The 20780-nt window shown below is 38.5% G+C and overlaps 4 protein-coding genes and 1 pseudogene across 5 annotated transcripts in view; 2 read left to right on the forward strand and 3 right to left on the reverse strand.

Annotated features, from left to right (window-relative positions):
- Positions 1-20780, reverse strand: part of LOC145503133 (uncharacterized) — a 403728-nt gene that overhangs the window by 161212 nt on the left and 221736 nt on the right. The window lies entirely within an intron of this gene.
- LOC145503103 (zincore component SEPHS1-like) overlaps positions 1-20780 on the forward strand; it is a 162596-nt pseudogene that overhangs the window by 8455 nt on the left and 133361 nt on the right. The gene's annotated exons all lie outside the window — the stretch shown is intronic.
- Positions 7627-10841, forward strand: LOC145503012 (adenosine receptor A2b-like). The gene has a single exon (XM_081482434.1). It carries the CDS (start codon positions 7905-7907, stop codon positions 9045-9047), a length of 1143 nt encoding a protein of 380 aa, XP_081338560.1. The 5' UTR covers positions 7627-7904; the 3' UTR covers positions 9048-10841.
- LOC145503052 (neuromedin-U receptor 2-like) lies at positions 11327-13809 on the reverse strand. The gene has a single exon (XM_081482478.1). The coding sequence runs from the start codon at positions 13477-13479 to the stop codon at positions 12412-12414; it is 1068 nt and encodes a 355-aa protein (XP_081338604.1). The 5' UTR covers positions 13480-13809; the 3' UTR covers positions 11327-12411.
- Positions 17412-18942, reverse strand: LOC145502145 (adenosine receptor A1-like). The gene has a single exon (XM_081481418.1). It carries the CDS (start codon positions 18507-18509, stop codon positions 17412-17414), a length of 1098 nt encoding a protein of 365 aa, XP_081337544.1. The 5' UTR covers positions 18510-18942.

Consider the following 20780-nt stretch of genomic DNA (forward strand, 5'->3'; position numbering starts at 1 on the left):
GCTACACAATTGTGTCACCCTTAATGTCACACCTTCGCGTTTAGGCTCCGCAAAAAATTTTTCCGTTGATATATGGGGTATACTTCTTACCAAAATATCTCAAGCGAATAGCAAAGGAGCAAGCGCATATCTTACATAAATCAAAAGCACCGCTTGATGTCCACCGCTTGTTGAGGATGTCTGAGACGAACGTACGTGCTGTTGTTTGCAAACTGAACTTGTAATCAGCAATTTACCGCTCAAATTTAATTGATCCGATCTATTTAATTAGTCAAGAGGTGGAGCTGTCAGCAACAAGGCAATAACAGGGGTCGGAGCCTCAAAAACCAATTTTTTTTTCCAAAGATGTCTACAATCTCTCTATTCTTCCTTTGGCTCGCTTCGCTCGCCGACCTATCCCCACCCCCGCGTACTCCGCTTCACTCGCTTTTTCTTTTGCATGGGTTTAAAAGTAGAGAGGCTGTGAACAGTCTATACGAGAAATACATACATGTGTGTCAGAAGATGTATTTCAAGAATTTGTCATCAATAGACACTATTCATAAATGGCTGCCAATTTAAAATTATTTTTTATGTATATAAATTAGCTCAACTAATCTCGTTTGAAAGTAAAAATTATTTTGAATTATGAATTTATTATATTATTTTAATTTATAATTACGCTATAACCCATCGAGTTACGACCTGCAGGAGGCGGTGTATTTCCTTGCTACCGCTCCATCCACAAAAACCAACTCTCCAAATTATAATTTATATTCGATGCATGAACACTTTGTAACGAGTTCAACTGGGCTCTTCAGAGTTTCAGACATCAAACGACCGACGCTTGTAGCGTTAAAGACCATTAGGTCATGCGATTTAAAGTGGTAATTTCTCTTGACTTTGGGGCAAGCTCTTTTTGGTGAAACAAGCCTAACGACGGTTGTCTTTCAAATGTTTTAAAACGCTGTTTTTGGCTGAGAGGAGTGTATTTTCTTTTGTTTTTTTTCACATATGCTAGTCAATTTTAGGCTGCGCTATAAATGTTTATCTTTTCGGTCATTCTAGGGGAACTTGAGTCTTCTCGAATTTATTAGGGTTTTTTGTCCATTTTCTAAAGACCTTAGGTTTTATTTGATGGTTCACGAAAACGTGAGGCTTCTAATCATCTCATAATCCCTTTTGCTAGCAGAAAATTTCAGTGACCGTTGGGGGATTTCCGAAAACCATTGGAATAAAAAGGACTACTTGGCAGTTGGCTATTTACAAAAAATGCTCGAAGCTAAATTATTCAGTTTTCGAGGAGTCGAGACTTTTAAGGAGGGACGCATTTTTTAGATTTTCCCAAGGTGATTGATGCGAAGTAGAAATGAATGTCGTCATTGGGTTCTGCAAAGAGATCTCATGATTTTCTCATACATTTGTGTTTCGTATGAACTGCTTTTTTAAACTGATGTTTTTTGCCATTTCTGTATCTGAATGGATGTTTTCATTTTTTCCAATCCATATAACTGGGTTTATTGACTGACATGCTTTGAAAAATATGTTGATCTAAGGCCTAAAGAAAACAAGGATTTGATGTCTACTGACGTGATCTAATGACTGATTACAGTTGACGCGCTAGGAAAATCAACGCCACAGCATTTAAACTTGAGAACATAGAAGATCAGGGATGTAGGAGAAATCAACAGCAGACATACAAACTGCCTTCATTTCTTCTTGTCCAGTTGTACGAGAAACCGGCCAATAATGAAGGATTTCAGTAATTGTGATTTACGGTTTAATGATTGGCCTTGCATCATTATAATAATGATCTGAACTGACATAAAATGGATGATTGAAATAAAGTGAGAAAAGTATGAAATGAACCGTGTTCAGAATAAAATATTTTTTAAACTCATGTAAGCTGATAATATTTCTGAAGCGATCACTTCCTGGAGATCTCCTTAATTTTAAAGAGGTTGTACTATGATCAGGTAAGAGCACCTGCCATCAAGTGTCCATCATATCGTTAACATCCTGCTGTATTGATCGCAGATAAATGGAACGTTTGTACTATTGTGGTTAATAATAGGTGGCCGCGCCGATGAAAGTAAACATAGCTAGGCATAGACAGTGATGAATTGTTTAGCATCCACAGACTGATATTTCCGTCGGTAAAACGTAGAAACAGAAAACGTAACTTCAGATTGTATTATTAAAATGCAGCCCGCTATTTAAAAGTGCCAAGAGAGCACGAGGAATAAAAAAAATTACGTTTCAAATCTAGTTGATATTTCCTGTGTTCAATTTAAATGAATGTAAATTTAATGTGTTAATTAACACCTTGTCAAAACCATGTATAAAACGATTTGTAATTATCGTCCGCTTTGAATGAAAACCTTCAGTTTCTAACAAAAAAATGTAATATTTCATTTCGCTACCCAAGTGAATTTTGACAAACAATGCATATCAGCAAGCTGCAAAGTGTTTTGCTATTAAAGTTGGAATGGCCTCAGGCCTCTCTAAAACACCGGTTCTTTTTTGTGCTTACAGACAAAAGCATTATTGATTCAATATTTTCTTGGTATTGTGATCTTAAAAGCGCTGATATTTGAGAGCAGTTCTTAAGGATAAAGGTTTGTAGCTTTTAAAAGGACCGCTAGTATGGAGGCGTAAGCATGGCCAATGTTAATTGGAAGGTAAGGTCATCGGATAAAATCAGCGTGTGAATTTGTATTCCTGTATAAATGTTATCACCTTGGTGTGCTTCATACTGTTCTGCCTATTTGTCTAAACTGTAAGTTTATTTTAGGTCTTGTTTCCGTTTTTTTTTTCTGTCTACTATAAAATCACCGGTGGTTGTTGTGTTTTCCTGTTGGACATGGTTTAGTGTTCTAGGTTTCCCCTAAGTTTTAACAAAATTAACTTCAGACCAACATAATATTAGCCCTGCATCCTCTTGGAATCATTAAAACCTATGCCTGTTGTACTGAGATATCAGGTAGGTGGATATGGCTGTGAATTTATATGTTAAACGTACTTGGGCGTGTCGGACGTATATGTATTAATGTCGCATTAAACCTCAGTGGAAAGTTTTTTTTTTCAAGCAGGAAGATTTAAGTAATTTAACATTACGGAAATTGTTGTGACTGAATGCATTCTAACATGACTGATAATTTTCTAATTCAACGCTTGTTATTGCAAGGTGCAGTCTTGACTGATCCCTACTCACCATACGACATCAGATTTTTCACCATATCAGATAGTTTCCAATAATAGAAACTTTTCAATGCTGTTATCTTCCATTCGAGATTTTCTCACAGCTTCAAAAGTTTACACCGCATTTCAACTGTACGCTTGGACTGGTCCAAGGCGGCTTAACACTGAAAGAATTGCTCATCCCACCCAATGTGCATGGAGATCATCAAAATCCTTTATAGCCCAGTCACAAGCTGATGAGCGAAATGATTCTCGCAGGTTTTTCTCTTTTGTGTACCTGCTTTACAAAGTAGAGTTGTATGGACAAAGAGTAATTCTTTTTCACAAGTTTTAAACAATTGTTGGTCGCTATAAACTAACCGGTTTAGATTAGTAAAAGCCTTGCATGACCAGCTCCTAGTTATGACGCTCTTGCTCAAATAAATTGACAATGGTGTTTACTTTCTTTGAGGAATTGTTTGAACTACAGCACTTTCATACTTAAAACCCTAAGCAGGGGCGGATCCAGGATTTTCCTTAGGAGGGGGTGCAACTCTAAGGAATGGCGTAACTGACTGGTGAGGTAAACAAATTTTAAAAGCGAAAACGAAGAAGACGGCTTCATCTCAGGGGGCTGCGCACCCCCTGCATCCTCCCCCTAAATCCTCCCCTGCTAAGGCAATCAGTAACTTTCACTTCCAGTAATACTAGGCCTTTTGTCTTCTACGGAATTGAAATTGTCTAATTATTCAATTAGATATATTTGCTAGGCGGCAGTATTTTCGTACGTTCAACGAGGACGTGAGAACGGATCGTCATTATTGAAGATTGATTTATTCCCCTTTGTTCTGATTTATTTGATAAACTACATGCAACGCAAAAAAAACTATAATCGTCGGCCTGCATTCGCAGAATGGCCGTTTGCTTAAACTAGACCATTGATATTCAGTGAGACTTCGGTTCTGGAAAATAACTGCAGAATAAAATGGACTCGGCCAGAATAGTCCTTAATACGTTTTTGCCAATAGGTCTAATCTTTTTTAACACGCAAAAAAATGGGCTTCGGTCAATAGCTACGTGTCGTCACATGAGGATCATAACAAATTATATTTATTATGTTTATTTATATTTATTATATTTATTCATATTTATTATATTTATCCTCACTTGGTCACGAAAACCAAGTCGCCCAGTTCGTGGTATGTTTTTTTTTCTACTCTCAGCTGAATGCTTTTGATCTTTAAATGTTCTGACTAAGCGGCACAGTGTGAGATGGACGAATAATAATTTTAAAAAAATCCTGTCTCAATTTTTCTTTTTATCTGCTCTACCAATTTGTGTACTAGCAACAAATTCTGTTGTATCAGTTACTAGCTTTGTTTTAGTATTGATACAACAAATAGGCAAATCATGGCAAAAGATACAAAAATGGCCTTTTTATCTTCCTATTGTATTTATTAGTATTTGTTTTCTTAGATTGGGTCAAATATACTTTGTCGGTGTTTAATTACCCTCAATAGGAAAAACGGACTGTACCTGCGTTTTGTGTTTATCACTGAGCAGATATGTTACTAATTTTGTTGTTTTTGTGGATATACAAATGTTATGCTTCTCTCTTGCTTAACCTATATACCCTATAATGTACATTGCCAAGGTTGAGCTCCTGAGGTTGCTGGAAATAATATACAGAAACCGTAACTGGCATATTTTGGCCACACTCTTGGCCGTTTATTTGATAACCACTGAAATAGTTTACATGAAATCTAAAAAGCCTAATTTATTTTCAGCAAACCCGGTCCACACAATTCACTAACTTATGTCCCCAACTAATCTAGAGGTTGAGGGAGGGACATAGGGTGGAGATAATCCTTTCCGTGGAGCAGCTGAAGGAAAAAGAGGCACATAATCTGCCCTGCACTCGCTTTTGTATGTCCAACAAATAAGTCCCGGATGTACTCTGATCCTGGCTAATAAAACATTAACAGGCAAGGCAAGCTGCATAAAATCATTTATTCCTGAGGGGGATAATTTTTCTTTAATTATTAACTTTCTTTATCTTGTGTCTTTTGTGGCATCAAAAGATGACAACTTTTAGGAGAAGCCGAGTTGGTCACAAAAGTGAGGCAATATGTACGATTGAAACTCGACATTTACTGGAGTCTTCGTAAAACGTGTTATACCTTGGTTACTTCTTTGTTAACGTCACAAATCAATATATTTGTTTCTGAAAACCCCTTGTGGTACTATTGGTTTCAGAGCAAAAGCAATATGCCCTTAAGGTGATCTTATACTGTCAGATATAATTTTTTCTCCAAAATACCATTTTTTCGAAACATGAAGATTCAACGTCTCGGACCATTTGCAAAAAGTATTTTGAAACGATTTCGCTCTGATTACTCCTTGATTTAGGTTTAAATTAAAAAATCTGCACACTGGTAGCTATATTTTAACATAGCAACGCCTATAGCAACGGTTGTTTGCAGTCCAAAACTGCATACGAATACTTACGAGAATTGTGCATCATAATACCATCTTATACGTCCCTTATACTTGGTTAACATGGTGTGTATTCGAGTATTCAATGGAACATTTACCTAAAACCTATCGATATACCCACTCCCCCTGACTCTGCCCCCCGCTCCGGTTTATATGGCCCCGGAGGGTACTCCCAGAAAAATTGGGTGGGGTGTGCGGCCCGCTTCCCAAAACCCTTACCCTATTTATGAACAAAATCTGCGATATTCCTTACCTTATTTATGATCTGACCAAAAATTCGAAACCCTATTATTTTATGACCCAACCTTAAAGTGGTCTGACGAAAATCGCATCTTTCCTATCTAAGCCATTTTAAAACATAAACAAGTAGTCTGCATGAGAAGAAAAATGTTGCTTACCATTTTCAAATATCTCTTTTCGGTCCAGAGATATTCAAGTTTTTAAAATATGCAAATTAGCCAAGTGATGACGTCATACACTCAACTAAATATTAATCAAATATTATGAAGAAAGATATCTATCAGAAGTATTTGATTCTTTGTAGTAAGATTCTACTCAATGTGCTACACAATACGAGCTGAACAGTTTTGTTACCATGGCAACATACTGGGTTCCAGACCTCCCCAGTATTTAAGGCTTTTCTGGCCACCTTTGGTGTTCCATTTTGATATTTGCTAATGGTGCCACATATGCCTGATTAGGCAAGCATATAAATAGGTTAGCTCCATTTCATAGCCTCATTTAATGTTTTTCGAGCTGAAAATTACTAAAACATTGAAATCAAGTTGGTGAGGACTGGAAAAGAGTCAGTTGCCATGGGAACAGAATTTTTCATAGCAGTAGGTGTGTTACCTGTAGAACTATTAGCCTACCAAGTTTCAATGGTCTGTGCTGCAAATTGACTGAGGTAGCGCTATTTGTAGACTTGACATAACATTGGGTTGAGTGTATGGCGTCAGCAGTCATCTCATTTGCATATTTCACAAATTTTTCAAACTTAAATATCTCTGGAACTAATGCAGACGTATGCGAACGGTAAACGGCATTTTTATTCTTTCATGGAATTCTACGTGATACACCCAAAAAAATCAAGGGGTAAAAATTTTGATCATAGTACCACTCTAAATCAAAACCCTGTTTCAGACCTGCGTTATAATAAGTTCCCTTGTTTAGACCAATGTTAAGTTACCGTAAACATAATTTGTGAAGGGCTTTTGTTTATTTTCTTTTTGATAATGATGAAAAAGTGGCTTCCTCTTAGAAACATACCCATATTAAGGCTAGAGTGCGAAAACCGTACCCTATTTATGACCAGAATCGCCAAAGTCAGCTAAAATCTATACCCTATTAATGACCAAAACGGCTGAAAAACCATACCCTTTGGGGCCGCTCATACCTATATAGCCCATACAAGGGAGTACTCCACCCCCCGGGTATATGGCAAGTTTTGGCTCTCGGTGACCGAAGTAAAATTTTAAAGCCTAATTTCTCAAAAAGACCAAATAGACAGATTATTTTAAACACCATATCTCCATTGGATTTCAACCAAATGTGGTCAAATCTTCAAGATTGGTGAAGGGAAAAATTATCTAGGTTGTAAACCTCTAAAATACACAATTTATAACTTTTTTTCTTTGTTATTCAGTTGATATAGTTAATATTAGTTTTCACGACGAAAACCCCTCCATACTCCATACACTGTTTTCTGAGGTTTGTCCCTTGGACAAATTGCTTATGGACAGGGTGAACTTAATTCCATGCTTCTCGAACCATTGATTAGTACGCTAGAGAGCGAAAATTTTATGTTCGATTGAGACTTTCTGGAGGTTGTGCGTTAAAAATTGTGAACTTGTTAATTATAATTTGAAATTTCGTTGCGCCTCCATGGCTGCTTTTTATCACGGTTTGGAATGGTGCATAAATTATGTTACGCCTTTTTGAATTTACACAAAGTTTGAATCTTTAGCATTAATGGTTAGCTCACTACAAAAATAAGACTGTTGTACATGTACGAGTTAAAAATGATGTTCTTCGAGGTCCGTGTCTAGGTTTTTTCTGATAGATACACAAAGCTAACTGCTATCTTTTCAAATACTCACTAGATACCAGCACGCCTAAGCCTACACTGAAGACACCAAGTAAAGCATCACTGCAGCCAACTTAGTCAAGGGAAGAGTCTCTCAAACTGATCAGTTAACGCTACTTGGACATTCCTCGTTCAAAGCAACTAAAGAATTTCCATCTTACCAATGGATAACAAGCGTAATTTCTCCTCTTGCTGCAACGCAGCCAAAAATATGACTACACATCAAGGCCAAGGATCTGGAGACAATCAGTCTGAACCACACCACACCGACATTGCAAAGCTTCTATCCATTGCAGCAGTTATCGTCATCCTGAACAGTTTAGTATTTTATTTGTTTCTCAAGAAGAAAACGCTGCGAACTACTTCAAACTCTCCTCTTTTCAGTTTGGCTGTGTGTGATTTCTTCTCTGGCTCGGTCGTCATTCCTCTATTTACAATATTATATTTTACACCACTGGTGCCGTCTCAAAGGACACTGTTCTATCTGGGATTCTTGGTGACTGTTCTTCACAACTTTGTAGCCATTTTATCAGTGTACCACATCGTCATTGTCACGGCCGAGCGTTACCTGGCAATCAAATTTCCGCTTAAACACCTCGCACTTGATCAGAAGAGCGTCAATATAGTCTTAGCACTGGTTTGGCTTTTCTCTCTTCTCATATCACTTGTTCCGTTTACCTGGATCAATAAGATGTATCCAGTATTCCAGCCAGTATCCTTAAAATTCACTCTTGTTTTCACCATATTCTGCATGGTGTTCGTCTTGGTTCTACCCTACATCTTTTTGGTTTATGCATTTATCGACATGTTCAAAGCCGTGTATGGTGGATCAAGAAATAGACACCGCGAAGACAACGGCTTTTTGCGACATACAGAAATCTCCAAAAGGCGATCAACCGGCGAGCGAAAATGTTTGATGCTCTTCGTTATCATGGCGTCTGTATTTCTCGTATGCTGGCTTCCTTGGTTCGTTGTATTTCTATTGTACCAATTGCAGCTCGATTTCTCTAAACTGAAAGTACCTTCTCAAGTGTCTTTGCTCATCAGGTACATGTCATCCGCAGTCAACCCGTTGCTTTATACCTTCCTCAAAAGGGACTTCAATCAGACTCTAAAATTTGTTTTCAGCAGGAAGAGGCAAGTGTCCATATTATTCACCCGCCAAAGTAGAGGAACATTGCAATCAAATTCCAGCGACCCACCGACGACCTCTCTCCAAAGGCAACCTGGACGCCGTACGTCTGTTGCTACAGTATTACGCACCATCGAAGAATGCGAGGAACATTTATTCGAGAGTGCATTATGAGGACTGCTACGGCTGTACGCGCTGGAAACAAGTCTGAACAGTACCTTTCAAATGACTTCCTTAGTTTGAATTAAGGTTAATTACGGTGAGCTACCCGAGGTGGGTGGGTGGGGGTGTGCGGCTCGCTTCCCAATCCCCTATCCCTATTTATGACTAAAATCTGGGATTTTCCCTGCCCTTTTTATGAACTGACCAAAAATTCGATACACTATTTACGACCTGACCCTTAAATCAATACCCTGTTTCAGACCTGCCTTATAATCAGTTCCCTTGTTCAAGCCAATGTTACATTGTCGTAAACATAATTTTTGAAGGGCTTTTGTTGGTGGTCTAATCGATAAAAGGGGACTGTAGCTTCTTCCCATTTCAAGACCATAGTGCAAAAACCATACCCTATTTATGACGAAAACGGCTGAAAATCATACCTTCATACCTATATAGCCCATATATGGGAGTAGCCCCTCCCTCCCCTCCCCCACTCCTTCTCCCTTCCGGGGATGAGCTACCACTAATAAAGTCAGGAATCGTCAGGCTTCTTAGTTACCGCATCTCAAGTGAACTAAAACGGAAGCGATGCAACTCATGTAATTCCGTTTTTACTCTACTACCTTTTCATGGAATAATGAAAAATAATTGCTGTCAAGAGATCACTTATGATCTAGCGAATATTGTCCAGCATCTGTCAAGTTGCGAGATGCAAACCACAGAGAATTGATAGCAATTTTTTTTTTTAATATGAAAGTTTGATGGTCGTTCCTGCAATCACAAGGTAAGGGACAGACCATTAGAAAATTGATGGGGGGTGGGAAAAAAAATATCATGCAAGGGAGAGTGACTGAAAAATCGTGCAAAGAAGAAGTGAAGAAAAAAATTCCTGTAGAGTGAATTGCACTGTCGGGCTAACAAACTGTATTGGGTAACTTGGCAGCCACTTTACACTGCAGTTTTAATTTCTTGGTCCTGGTTGAATCCCCATTTACCCGGTTTCTCTACAATTAGGAAAACGGACATTTTTCCCTTTCAAGGCTGATACATTTTGTGCCCACCAACCTTATCATGGACACTGCTAGTCAAACATCGTAGCAGTTAAACCCTTATGGATAACCATGGCTGAAAAACCCATGTGCTATAAACAGCCATCCTGCTTGATTCGTTTGCAATTAAGCAAGCACATACCATGTTTTGAAAGTTTCGCCATATGGGAGTGATTTCACAACTGACATGTATAAATGACAGTTGGTTCACCCATGCCGAACCGTAACACTTCCTTTAAGATGGCCGCTAAGATGAACGTTGGACAAACGTCGAAATCGAAGACAATCATGGAGGTGTTAACGCAACTAATGCGTTTAGTATGGGCATTTTCAATCTATTTTAGGTTTTTGACAAAGTAAACGACGCGTTATCGTTCAAGTTTAATCGATACATATAATTTATGGGCTGAAAATCGTAGAAAATGCCCTAAAAACGCTCAGCGGAATAGGACCTTTGGCCCCATATTTGTTACTGGACGGCCACTAACAGAATCCTAGCTAAAACCTTGATTCACTGCCCCGGGTTCAAGGGGAATCAATAAATAAAATTTCCTTAAACGTCAAACAAAAACTACAATGCAGCCCCATCAGTTAGACAAATGGCACTTAAATGTGTCTGATGCTTGGTTATGTTTCCCCCAGTATAAGTTTGATAATAAAACAAAACGACTGTGTGAAAGATAAAAAATATTTGTTTGAAGCTTGTTTCAGGCAATCAGATTGTGGCGAGTGTCAAGATTAAGATTGTGACAATAGAATATCCCCCCCAAAATATATAATTATAATAATAATAATAATAATAATAATAATAATGATGATGATGATGATGATGATGATAATGATAATGATAATGATAGTAATAGTAATAATAATTTGTGCAGGGGACTTGACCCGAAAAAAACAATCCTGCAGAGGCAGTGGACGTGAAAAAAATTCCTACAAGCTAAAAAAGACTCACCTCATCCCCCACCCCCCACCCCACCCCCATCACTTTTCTAATGGCCCGTCCTTAAGCTATAATACATATTTCATGAGATCTCTCGTGGAATATCGATTTGGACACTATAAAATGTAAGCATAGCTTTATTTAGATATCTAGACTTCGATTGTCCAAATGCCTATGGACACGTTCTTAAACCACATTAAGTAATCTGAAGATTTTCGGGATTTGCATGTATCCTCATCAGGTTTCAATCTGCGGGCCGTTCGCCATCGCCATCGCCACAACATGCAAAACGCATGCGAAAAAAGAGAATTGACAAGACTTAAAGTGGCTGCCTGTCTACAATAAGCGGGAGATACTGTAACGCTACTAACCGTAACCGTTTTTATTCCGTGTCAAGAGTTTCCCAACCTGTGAGAGCATACGATTTTTTTTTTCTTTCGTTTCTAGCTTCACGTGCCAAGAAAAAAATCGACGTTATTTTCGGCGGAGATAAGCGACAGCCGGAATTACGTCTGAGTTCGCAGGCTAAGAGTTCCCCCTTTCCGGAAATCTTCTTTCCTCCATCTTAGGGATCAGTCGGGGAAATTGGATCGCTGGATAGATCGTTGCGTGTGGTCAGTAGGACGAGTTTTCTGCATGTCATGTCAGTCAGTAGTTGTCTGGCTAACCGCAAATTTTCTAAAAATTGAGTGTCAGAAAGCAGATACAAGTGGAGTGAGCTGGTTTAGAGGGTCCCCAAAAAAGACCGATTGGTTAGGTGATCTTCATGTAAGTTCTGAGCATATTATTTTTTGGTATATATTTTTAAAATCTTTATAAACTTTATTTGTTTTCTGTCCCACCATTTCTTACATTTATCTTATATATAACTAAACCTATTTCACTTACATTCGTTTCCTGCTCTAGCTTTATGCATTACTACCTTTATTTGCCACTAATATCACTTACATTAGCTTGCAGTAGATAATAATGAAAAATATTTTCAAATGACTGTACGAATTGCATCTGAAACTAGATAGTTGAATAAATGAATAAAGTTGACTGAGGTTGATTAAGTATTTCTGTGCTAATAGTAGATCCTGTGGATTAATAAACAAGTATTGTATGTAACCTGACATAGAACTGATCTTTTTGCTTCGTGCATGACTCCAAGGCAACAGGACCAAATGAAATCAGTCTACTGGAACCGTCAAGGAATAAGAAAATCGTAAACTGTACATGTAGCTGGGATCTTTCTCCTTGAATCGGGTAGAATGAGGGAACAAGGTGCAAATATTAAAACTGTTCACGACGCCAGTCACTAACTAAGTCAGTTATAACTGTAAAACTGACGTACGATCGTATTATTCATTTATTTACCTATTTTACCTTCACTTTCATTATTCTACACTGCTGTTACATACATGCACTGCAGGTTTTCCTCTTTTTTCGTAGCCATTTCTCGCGCCCGGCAAAGATATTTAGGTTTTAGCAGAAGCAGGCTCTGTCTTGTTGATTGACTATTCTTCTGCCGGTTTTTTCGTCGTAATATGATAGTCTTAAAAGCTTCGAGGAAATCCGTTTTAAGAAACGTATAAAGCACAGGATTAAAGATTGACGTCAGGTATCTTATGATGAGAAATGCATGCGAAAATTCCGACAGAATTTCCCTTGCGTCTTTTCCAAGGGGAAACCACAGACTGTAGAAAAGGCTTATCACATACCAAGGAAGCCAACAGAGAATATAGACACTTGCCATGAGCGTTAACATTATAAGGCATCTTTTGCTGTCTTTAACTTTTCGGTAGAAGGGAGAGTCTCGCCTTTCGCTTCCTCTAAGGTTTGTTGCCCCTCCACTGATCTTTCTGAACATATCAACTTGAGAGTAAACGATAAAAACATACGGTAAGAGAAAAACAAAAACAATACAGAATATTATGTGACCCGTTTGAATTTGGCGTGTCACAGTTAAAATGCCGTTTTCAGGCGAGTTTAGGAATCCTCTAAACCACGTGACAGGTAGGAAGGCGATTATAACAGCAGTCAGCCAAATAACACCAATGACGCCCAGAGAGGATTTCTTTGTCAAATGCCACCGGTGGTGAAACGGATGAACTATTGAGAAATATCTTTCTACTGTCATGGCAAAGATGTGGTAAACCACTAGAACTACCACAAGGTTATGTAGGACAACCAAGAAGAATCCCAAAATCAAACCATGCAGGGGAGCAATGACTCTCGTTAACACAATTATAGTCAGAGGAACATTGAGAAATCCTGTCATGAAGTCGCACACCGTCAAACCAAACAGCAAGTAATTCCTCGGTGTCCTCAAGCGTTTATCTTTGGCATATAACAAAAACACGATTCCGTTAACAAAGACAATCAAGACTGCAATCGGTAGAAGTTGAGCCATAACACTGTGCCCAGAGATCGAATCGATGGTATTCGTCGAACAGTTTGAGGTCTCCATAGTCGAAAGTTGGTTGTTACTGAGCTTGTGTGTTCATCTTTATCGTACAGACCAAGTTCCAATTACCAAAATGTTTTGATGACGCCGGAATCTCACATAAATCTCTACCAATGGTCCGTCAGGTTGATTTGTCGTTAGTTTCTTTTAAACTGTGAGCATTCCAAATCCCACACTGTCTGTGAAATGTCCGCAACTTGGTATTACGTACTGCTGATTAAGCGTGTTCAAGTTACTGGAATGTTCTATTAAGCTTTCAATAAAGATCGGGTATCACAAGAGGATTAAGCCCCAAGGTCAGTACGTGCGCGTCCTTATTACAAAAATAATATAGCAAAGATACAAGAGTTTGTATGGGAAATTTAATATAACTTCTTTTTGTTCGGCGTGTTTTAAGCCTTTTTAAAGCGATTTCAGTCGAACAGTCTAAAAACCTGTTCAAGTGTATGTCATTACATACACGCATGAAGAGTTCAATTCCAAAACAGGAACAACAAAAAATTAGCCATCGCGGTTTCATGTTCGCAGAACTTGGTTATCGGCAAGCTCAGTTGTGTTGCAATGGAGGAGACGGATTAGCCTCCTACGCCGACCTTCTGGCTCGTCTCGCACTCCTCCATGCAACTGAGCGTCTGCCCGTGCACGAGGCTAAGCGCTGCCAAGCGCTGCCAAATGTACAACGGTCTATAACGCACGTGCACAGCCACTGTTGTGCTCGTTAAACCTTTAAACCGCGGCTTGCATGCTGTCTATTCTGCCAAATCCAAGGAAGCACTTCAAATATTTTTATCTCTTTGTGTTTACATCAATGACAGGCGCTATTAAACAATTAAAATGTAAATCATTTACCTGTTCAAACTACTCCGCTCTTTCTGCATTATATTTTAATGATGACAAGTCCAAAACGTTCGGTTTTATAGTAATTTGTCTTTTCTAATTTTTAGCCTTGAATGCATATCATTTTATTCGTGTTATCTGAGAATGTGTAAATACATACCATTACTTCATTTACACGCAACATGCAGACAATTTTTTAGTAAATTTCCACATTGTGACTTGTTTCAAAAACACGAATTACATAAGTTGACACTTCTTTATGGGACGCCATTTAAGACAAAATGATAGTTATAAGAATTTTGAGAACAATGCAAATATTTGAACCAGGCCAAAAATATAAGGATCAAAAGAAAAAATATAGGTATTATAAAACGATCATGATTAATGTATGAGACAAGAAATGTAAGTGATAGAAACCGACGTTTCGGTGCATCTTGCGCCATTGTCAAGGTTACATAATTAAAGATAAAAAAGCTGGGTTTGTGAAGAGGCTAAGTTGAAGCGAATTTGCATAAGAGAGTGCCAGGCTAATTACATGAATACTTAAGCACGAAGAGAATCAGACTGTACATTCAGTGGTGGTTTAAGATCTTGAATACGGCAAAGCATTTCATTAACAAGGCGGTCAGATTTGTACGTTCAATTCTTGATTACATTGAAGCTTGATTACATTGAGGTGCAGCTTGTAAATCGCGCACCGTGTGTTGAAACAAAGGTTACGTTAAGGTGGCCGAACACAGTTTTCAAGAGCCTATACCTAATTCACCATTACTTTTAAGCTATTTATGGTTTGGCGCCCGTTTTTTGCAAGAGTCAAGGTTAACCACAGAAAAGTTTATTCTCGCATTTTGGCTAAGGTGTGTGCTGTTGCCATGGCAACGGGGCTGGTTAAAAACAAGGCTTAAAAAATGGTTTTTGTTTATTTAAAAAAAATCCAGTCGTTAGATTTTTTTCATTTTTTGTCCACTACGAATTGACATTAAATCCCTTCTGTCAACACTGTTCTAATAAAATTTTGACATAGGCGATTTTCGTAATTCGCCGTTAATCGTTTTCACCGCAAGTTCTGTATTATTAAAAATTCCCTATGTCAAAATTCAGATTTTTTGCGATAGATCATTCACGTGGTTTCTGAACTATTTTTTTGCCAAATTTCTTGAAATTCTTTCGACTGGATCGTCAGAAATCCGCAAGTTTCTGCAAAAGCAATCGGTCTCAATTTTTCGAGCAACTGCGCATGCGCTGCATTTAACTGGGTTCTTTCGGTAACAAAGAGAAAGCTGAGAATTGCTGGGTTCTTTGCGTCGTTACCTTTTCAAACATATCTTTGTAATAAAAGACTGAAGCCATCAATAGACTGCGTTCAATAATAGAGAAAAATAGCACAGATAGTGCGGGTGCTGAGTAAAGAAAATGATCGCTCTATTGACGGCATGTTTGTTTTTGCAATCCTTGTGCGCGCGCTCAATTGCATCAGCAAAAGCGCGCGCGAAAACTGTGTTCGGCCACCTTAAGCCGACAAACACTGGGCTACTCCTGCTTCGCGCTCTTTCTCGCGCTTCGCGCGCGCTCGTGTATCGCGCTAGAGCCCGCTAATCCGCCTGTACTGCAGGCTACGGTTTCTATCACTTATATTTCTTTTCTCATGTATTTCCAAATCGTTTCTTGTAAGAAATGATGTATTAAGCAATATATATGCGCACGGTTAATCACATAAATATACGTTATGAGCCATGACGTAAATATACGTTATTAGAACCATAACATAAATACACGTTATGAGCCATAAATTATTTTGGTCAGTCGACATCGTCATAAAGTACATGCGTAATGTTACAACCAAGATGGCGGATTGGGAGAGACTAGACATTACCTTCGCTGTTAGAGCAAGCGGATAGATACGTCCATTAGGAGAATGTCAACGTGTTAGAAAATTTTAGACGTCGACTAGATGACAATATTACAACACTGTAAGGAGTAAGACGCTTCTGATGATGTGACTCTCATCCTCAGAGAAATTCATGATTGATTGATAGTTAAGGTTTCTCGAAAGGTACAACTTACTTTGCAGTTGCAACTTGGAGGGTGATGATCCCTTACAAGTAAGCACATATATAGACATAGATTTGTTACACAGCCACCCACTGTGCGAAGAAGACGAAGGTTAGAAATTGACAAAGAATTACTATTTCCAGCTGCCGGCCCTTAAGATAAAAAAGTGCATTGAATTTACGTGGTAAAATACAGAGAAAATTTCTGAAGTTACGTTCAATTCGATCGTTCGATCGTGAATTTCGCGGAGGATGAGAGTCGCATCATCAGAAGCGTCTTGCTCCGTACAGTGTTGTATTTTCTCATACGTCTCAAATTTCCTGACACGTTGACATTCTCCCAATGGAGGTATCTATCCGCTTGCTCTAACAGCGAAGGTAATTCTCGAAGGAAACTGTCTAGTCTCTCCCAGGTTGTAACATTACGCCTGGCATTACGCATGTACTTTATGACGATGTGAACTAATCAAATAATTTATGGCTCATGACGTGTATTTATGTTATGGTTCATAACAAATATATTTACGTTATGGCTCCTAGCGTATATATTTATGTTACGGCTCATAATGTATATTTAGGTTAGGCTTCATAACGTATATTTAACTGCACGCATATATATTGCTGTACAAGGTCAGTTTTATAATTTTGATCCTTATATTTTTTTGCCTGGTACAAATGTTTGCATTGTTCTCAACATTTGTATAATTATCATTTTGTCATAAATAGTGCACCATAATCGTGTGGATTTGTTCTAATTTCCCTCGCGTAAATGTGATATAAATGTTTAAAAAGGAAGAGTTAAATGTGTAGCAAACATGGTAAATGAGTACTTGCCGTACCATTTACACCGGGGTGCAAATGGTGCGGCAAGTACAGCATTTACGGCTTTGATTTGCGAATCCATTTTTTGTCCACTGTCACGTAACAGTAAACTGTAACACATGAACAACCGTAATTTTTTCCGCTCAGTCGAGTATAAATCCCTTTAGCATACTTTAGTTATGCCTAAGAAAATTTTTATTCAATGTTCTTCAGCACTTCATCCATTTACAAAACGGTAATCAACTCTTTCTCCTCGGTATTTCCATTGTTGTGTGGTCGACCAGTCAACTTTCTCTGCATTTGTGAATACGTAGAACGATTACCATGGTTCAGAGTTGTCATGGTATTGCTGTGCAGATCAGACGCTCTTCTCCTTAGGACGAGCAGCTTGAAAGCCTTCAGAAAATCCTTTTTGAAAAAGGTATATAGCAGAGGATTGACAATTGAAGTTATGTATCTAAAAATGACGACCACCTGTGATAGGTCACTCAATCTTTCTAAGGTTTCTTTACTGAGTGGAAACCAGAACGAAAAACATAGGTAAAGAACAAACCATGGTAGCCAACAAACCACGTATATAAACGCCATCAGGGCAAAAATGATGAGGCATTTTTTGTCGCTCCTCGCCTTTCTTAGGGCGGCCTTTGACGCAGTCAGTCCGTGTCCGCCGCGTTTGGCAATGGCTTTAAACATGACGGTTTGAGAACAAACGATCACGACGCATGGCACCAGGAACACAAACGTCAAACAGAAAACTACATATCCAACTTGTGTCTTTTTATAAGCGTCGACATCGGTTACTTGTAACGAAAACCAAATATAAGGCATAAATCCAATGACGATGGCAACAAGCCAAACGAATAAAGCAATTTTTAGCATCGACTTCTTGGTCACCTGGCGATGGGCAAAAGGCTTTTTAATACAGAAATACCGCTCTAGCGTGATGGCGAGAATGTGATAAGCAGCTGCCATGGCCATGCAATTGTTAAAGACGACGTTAAAGTTTCCAAGATGCGGCTCTGGCGGCTTGATAACTTGAACCACAACAATGATAAACAAGGGAATGCAAATGAACCCGGTCATAAAGTCGCACACAGCCAAGCTTAGTAGAAGGCAGTTGGTTGGGGTACGAAGTCGCTTACTTTTGGCAAACAGGTAGAAGACAACACTGTTCACTGTAACGATTATAACAGCGATAGGCAAAACCTCGTGAATAATTTCATAATGCGGCTCCACCTTTTGTGGAGTAACTTCAACAGCTGGTCCAACGGTTGAGTTTGGAGGGTCTGAAAAATTGCCGTTTTGGTCAGTGGTCGCGGACATTTCAAAACAAAGCGATTCTGTTGTGTTGCTGCTGAAAAACAGTGGGAAAGTCACAATAAGTCTGAATTTATCGAAAAGGATGCAGTAATCCTGAAAAAAATGTCAATCACAGTTATTTTTCTACTAATTGTTAATCACCTGTACATGAAAAAAGTAATTGTTGTTTATCTTAGTGAGATGCAATAATACTAACAATAAGGTGTTATCGTTCGTCTCAAGACGTATATGCAGTTGCTTGAGATGTAGATCGTGACCTTTTGACTGCTTACTGTCTGTAAGTGAAGTTCAATCGGTGCCGTGCCCTTCTCCTATTGTGTAGTTTCTTCAACGTGGAACCATATTTCTTCTCAACTATCACGCTTAAAGGAGCTACGTCAAGTTAGTTTTGCCCAGGTTTTTCAAGTTCGTCGTTTATAATCCGTGTCAATCTTCTCCCTCCTTGTTTCTTAATGGTTTATTACTATATAACTCTCTGGTGTTTTTCCATCTTAGTAAACTATTATTTTCAGGTTTCCGTCAATTCAAAGGTAATTTTATATGTATCCAAAATAACTCAAAATACCGTGACTGAGTTCCTTTAATGTAGGAAATATTATATGAATAACCTATTTGAAGAGGTGTGTGTACCAATATGAGTCTCGTTCAGTAATCTTCACCTCATTCCAAAACCTTGTATACGGTGGCTGTGTCCGCAGTACGAGAGACAGTCAAAACCGAGCTGTTCTACCAAAACGACATGATAATTGTCTTTTTCTTCGCAGCCTTAGTATTTCATACCACCAACCGACCAAGTTTGCTAAAAATAAAGACAATGTTAAAGTTCCTCTGCCTCTTGCAATGTTTAACGAGGAACAGCGTATTTTGTTGAAATTAAGGTGACCGAACACAGTTTTCGCGCGCGCTTTTGCTTGTGCAATTCAGCGCGCGCACAAGGATTGGAAAAAACAAATATGCCGTCAATAGAGCGATCCAGCGATCATTTTATTTACTCAACAACCGCACTATCTGTACTATTTTTCTCTATATTTAAACGCAGTGTATTGATGTCTTTAGTCTTTTATTACAAAGATATATTAGAAAAAGTAACAATACAAAGAACCCAGCAATTCTCAGCTTTTTCTTTGTTACCGAAAGAACCCAGTTAAATGCAGCGCTTGCGCAGTTGCTCAAAAAAATTGAGACCGATTGCTTTTGCAGAAACTTGCCGATTTCTAACGATCCAGTAGTTAGAATTTCAAGAAATTTGGAAAAAAAATAGTTCGGAAACCACGTGAATGATCTGTCACAAAAAATCTGAATTTTGACGGTTTTCATGTGACGTCCTCATTTTCCAAAGTAAAATATTACCAATCCTTCTGAAGTTTTCGTTTCATCAGACGTAAGGCCCTCTAATAACTTGACGTTTTGCAGCGTTTAAGCTCGACAGGGTGCCTCATTTTGAAATAGGGCACGTTTGAATTTCCAAGTTTATGCGTTGCGTGACATTAAAATGGCTGCCCGATAAGGTTCTCGAGTAGGTCAAAAAGGTGAGTTATTGCTCAAGTTTTTGCTAACTAAACAGTTGTTGCTCTATAAGAAGTGTTAATTTCAATGTGTCGGAGCTCTAGAGTAATAACTTTTCGTTTCAATGGCAAAACTTGATGACAGATGTTTCTGTTACTTTACGGCCGCCATGTTTATGTCCCTCCGAGGGGCACAAAAATGGCGACTCCATACAAAGCTCTATAAATTTGAGTGAAACACTTCTCCGAATAACGGGAGAATAAAAAACCGCCCAGACCTAAATCTTGGCGAGGTTGTTTATATATCAGTCATCTTTCATATCCCAGCTTCTTGACTTAATTCATTGAATGGTTATGATTTTTATTTCTGACGGCGTGACACTGCAAACCAGCCATACAGAACATGCAGTAAAAACGATTTACGGCGAATTACGAAAATCGTCTATGTCAAAATCTTATTAGAACAGTGTTGACAGAACGGCTTTAATGTCAATTCGCAGTGGGCAAATGATGAAAAAAATCTAACGACTGGATTTTATTTAAGTAAACAAAAACCATTTTTAAGCCTTGTTTTTAAACCAGCCCCGTTGCCATGGCAATAGCACACACTTAAGCCAAAATGCGAGAATAAACCCTTCTGTGGTTAAACTTGACTCTTGCGAAAAATGGGCGCCAAAGCATACACAGTTTAAAAGTAATGGTGAATTAGGCATAGGCACTTGAAAACTGTGTTCGGCCACCTTAAAATGACACAACAAGTTATCTCACT

This window comes from Orbicella franksi, chromosome 11 (genome assembly GCF_964199315.1).
Source record: "Orbicella franksi chromosome 11, jaOrbFran1.1, whole genome shotgun sequence".
Classification (NCBI taxonomy): Eukaryota; Metazoa; Cnidaria; class Anthozoa; order Scleractinia; family Merulinidae; genus Orbicella; species Orbicella franksi.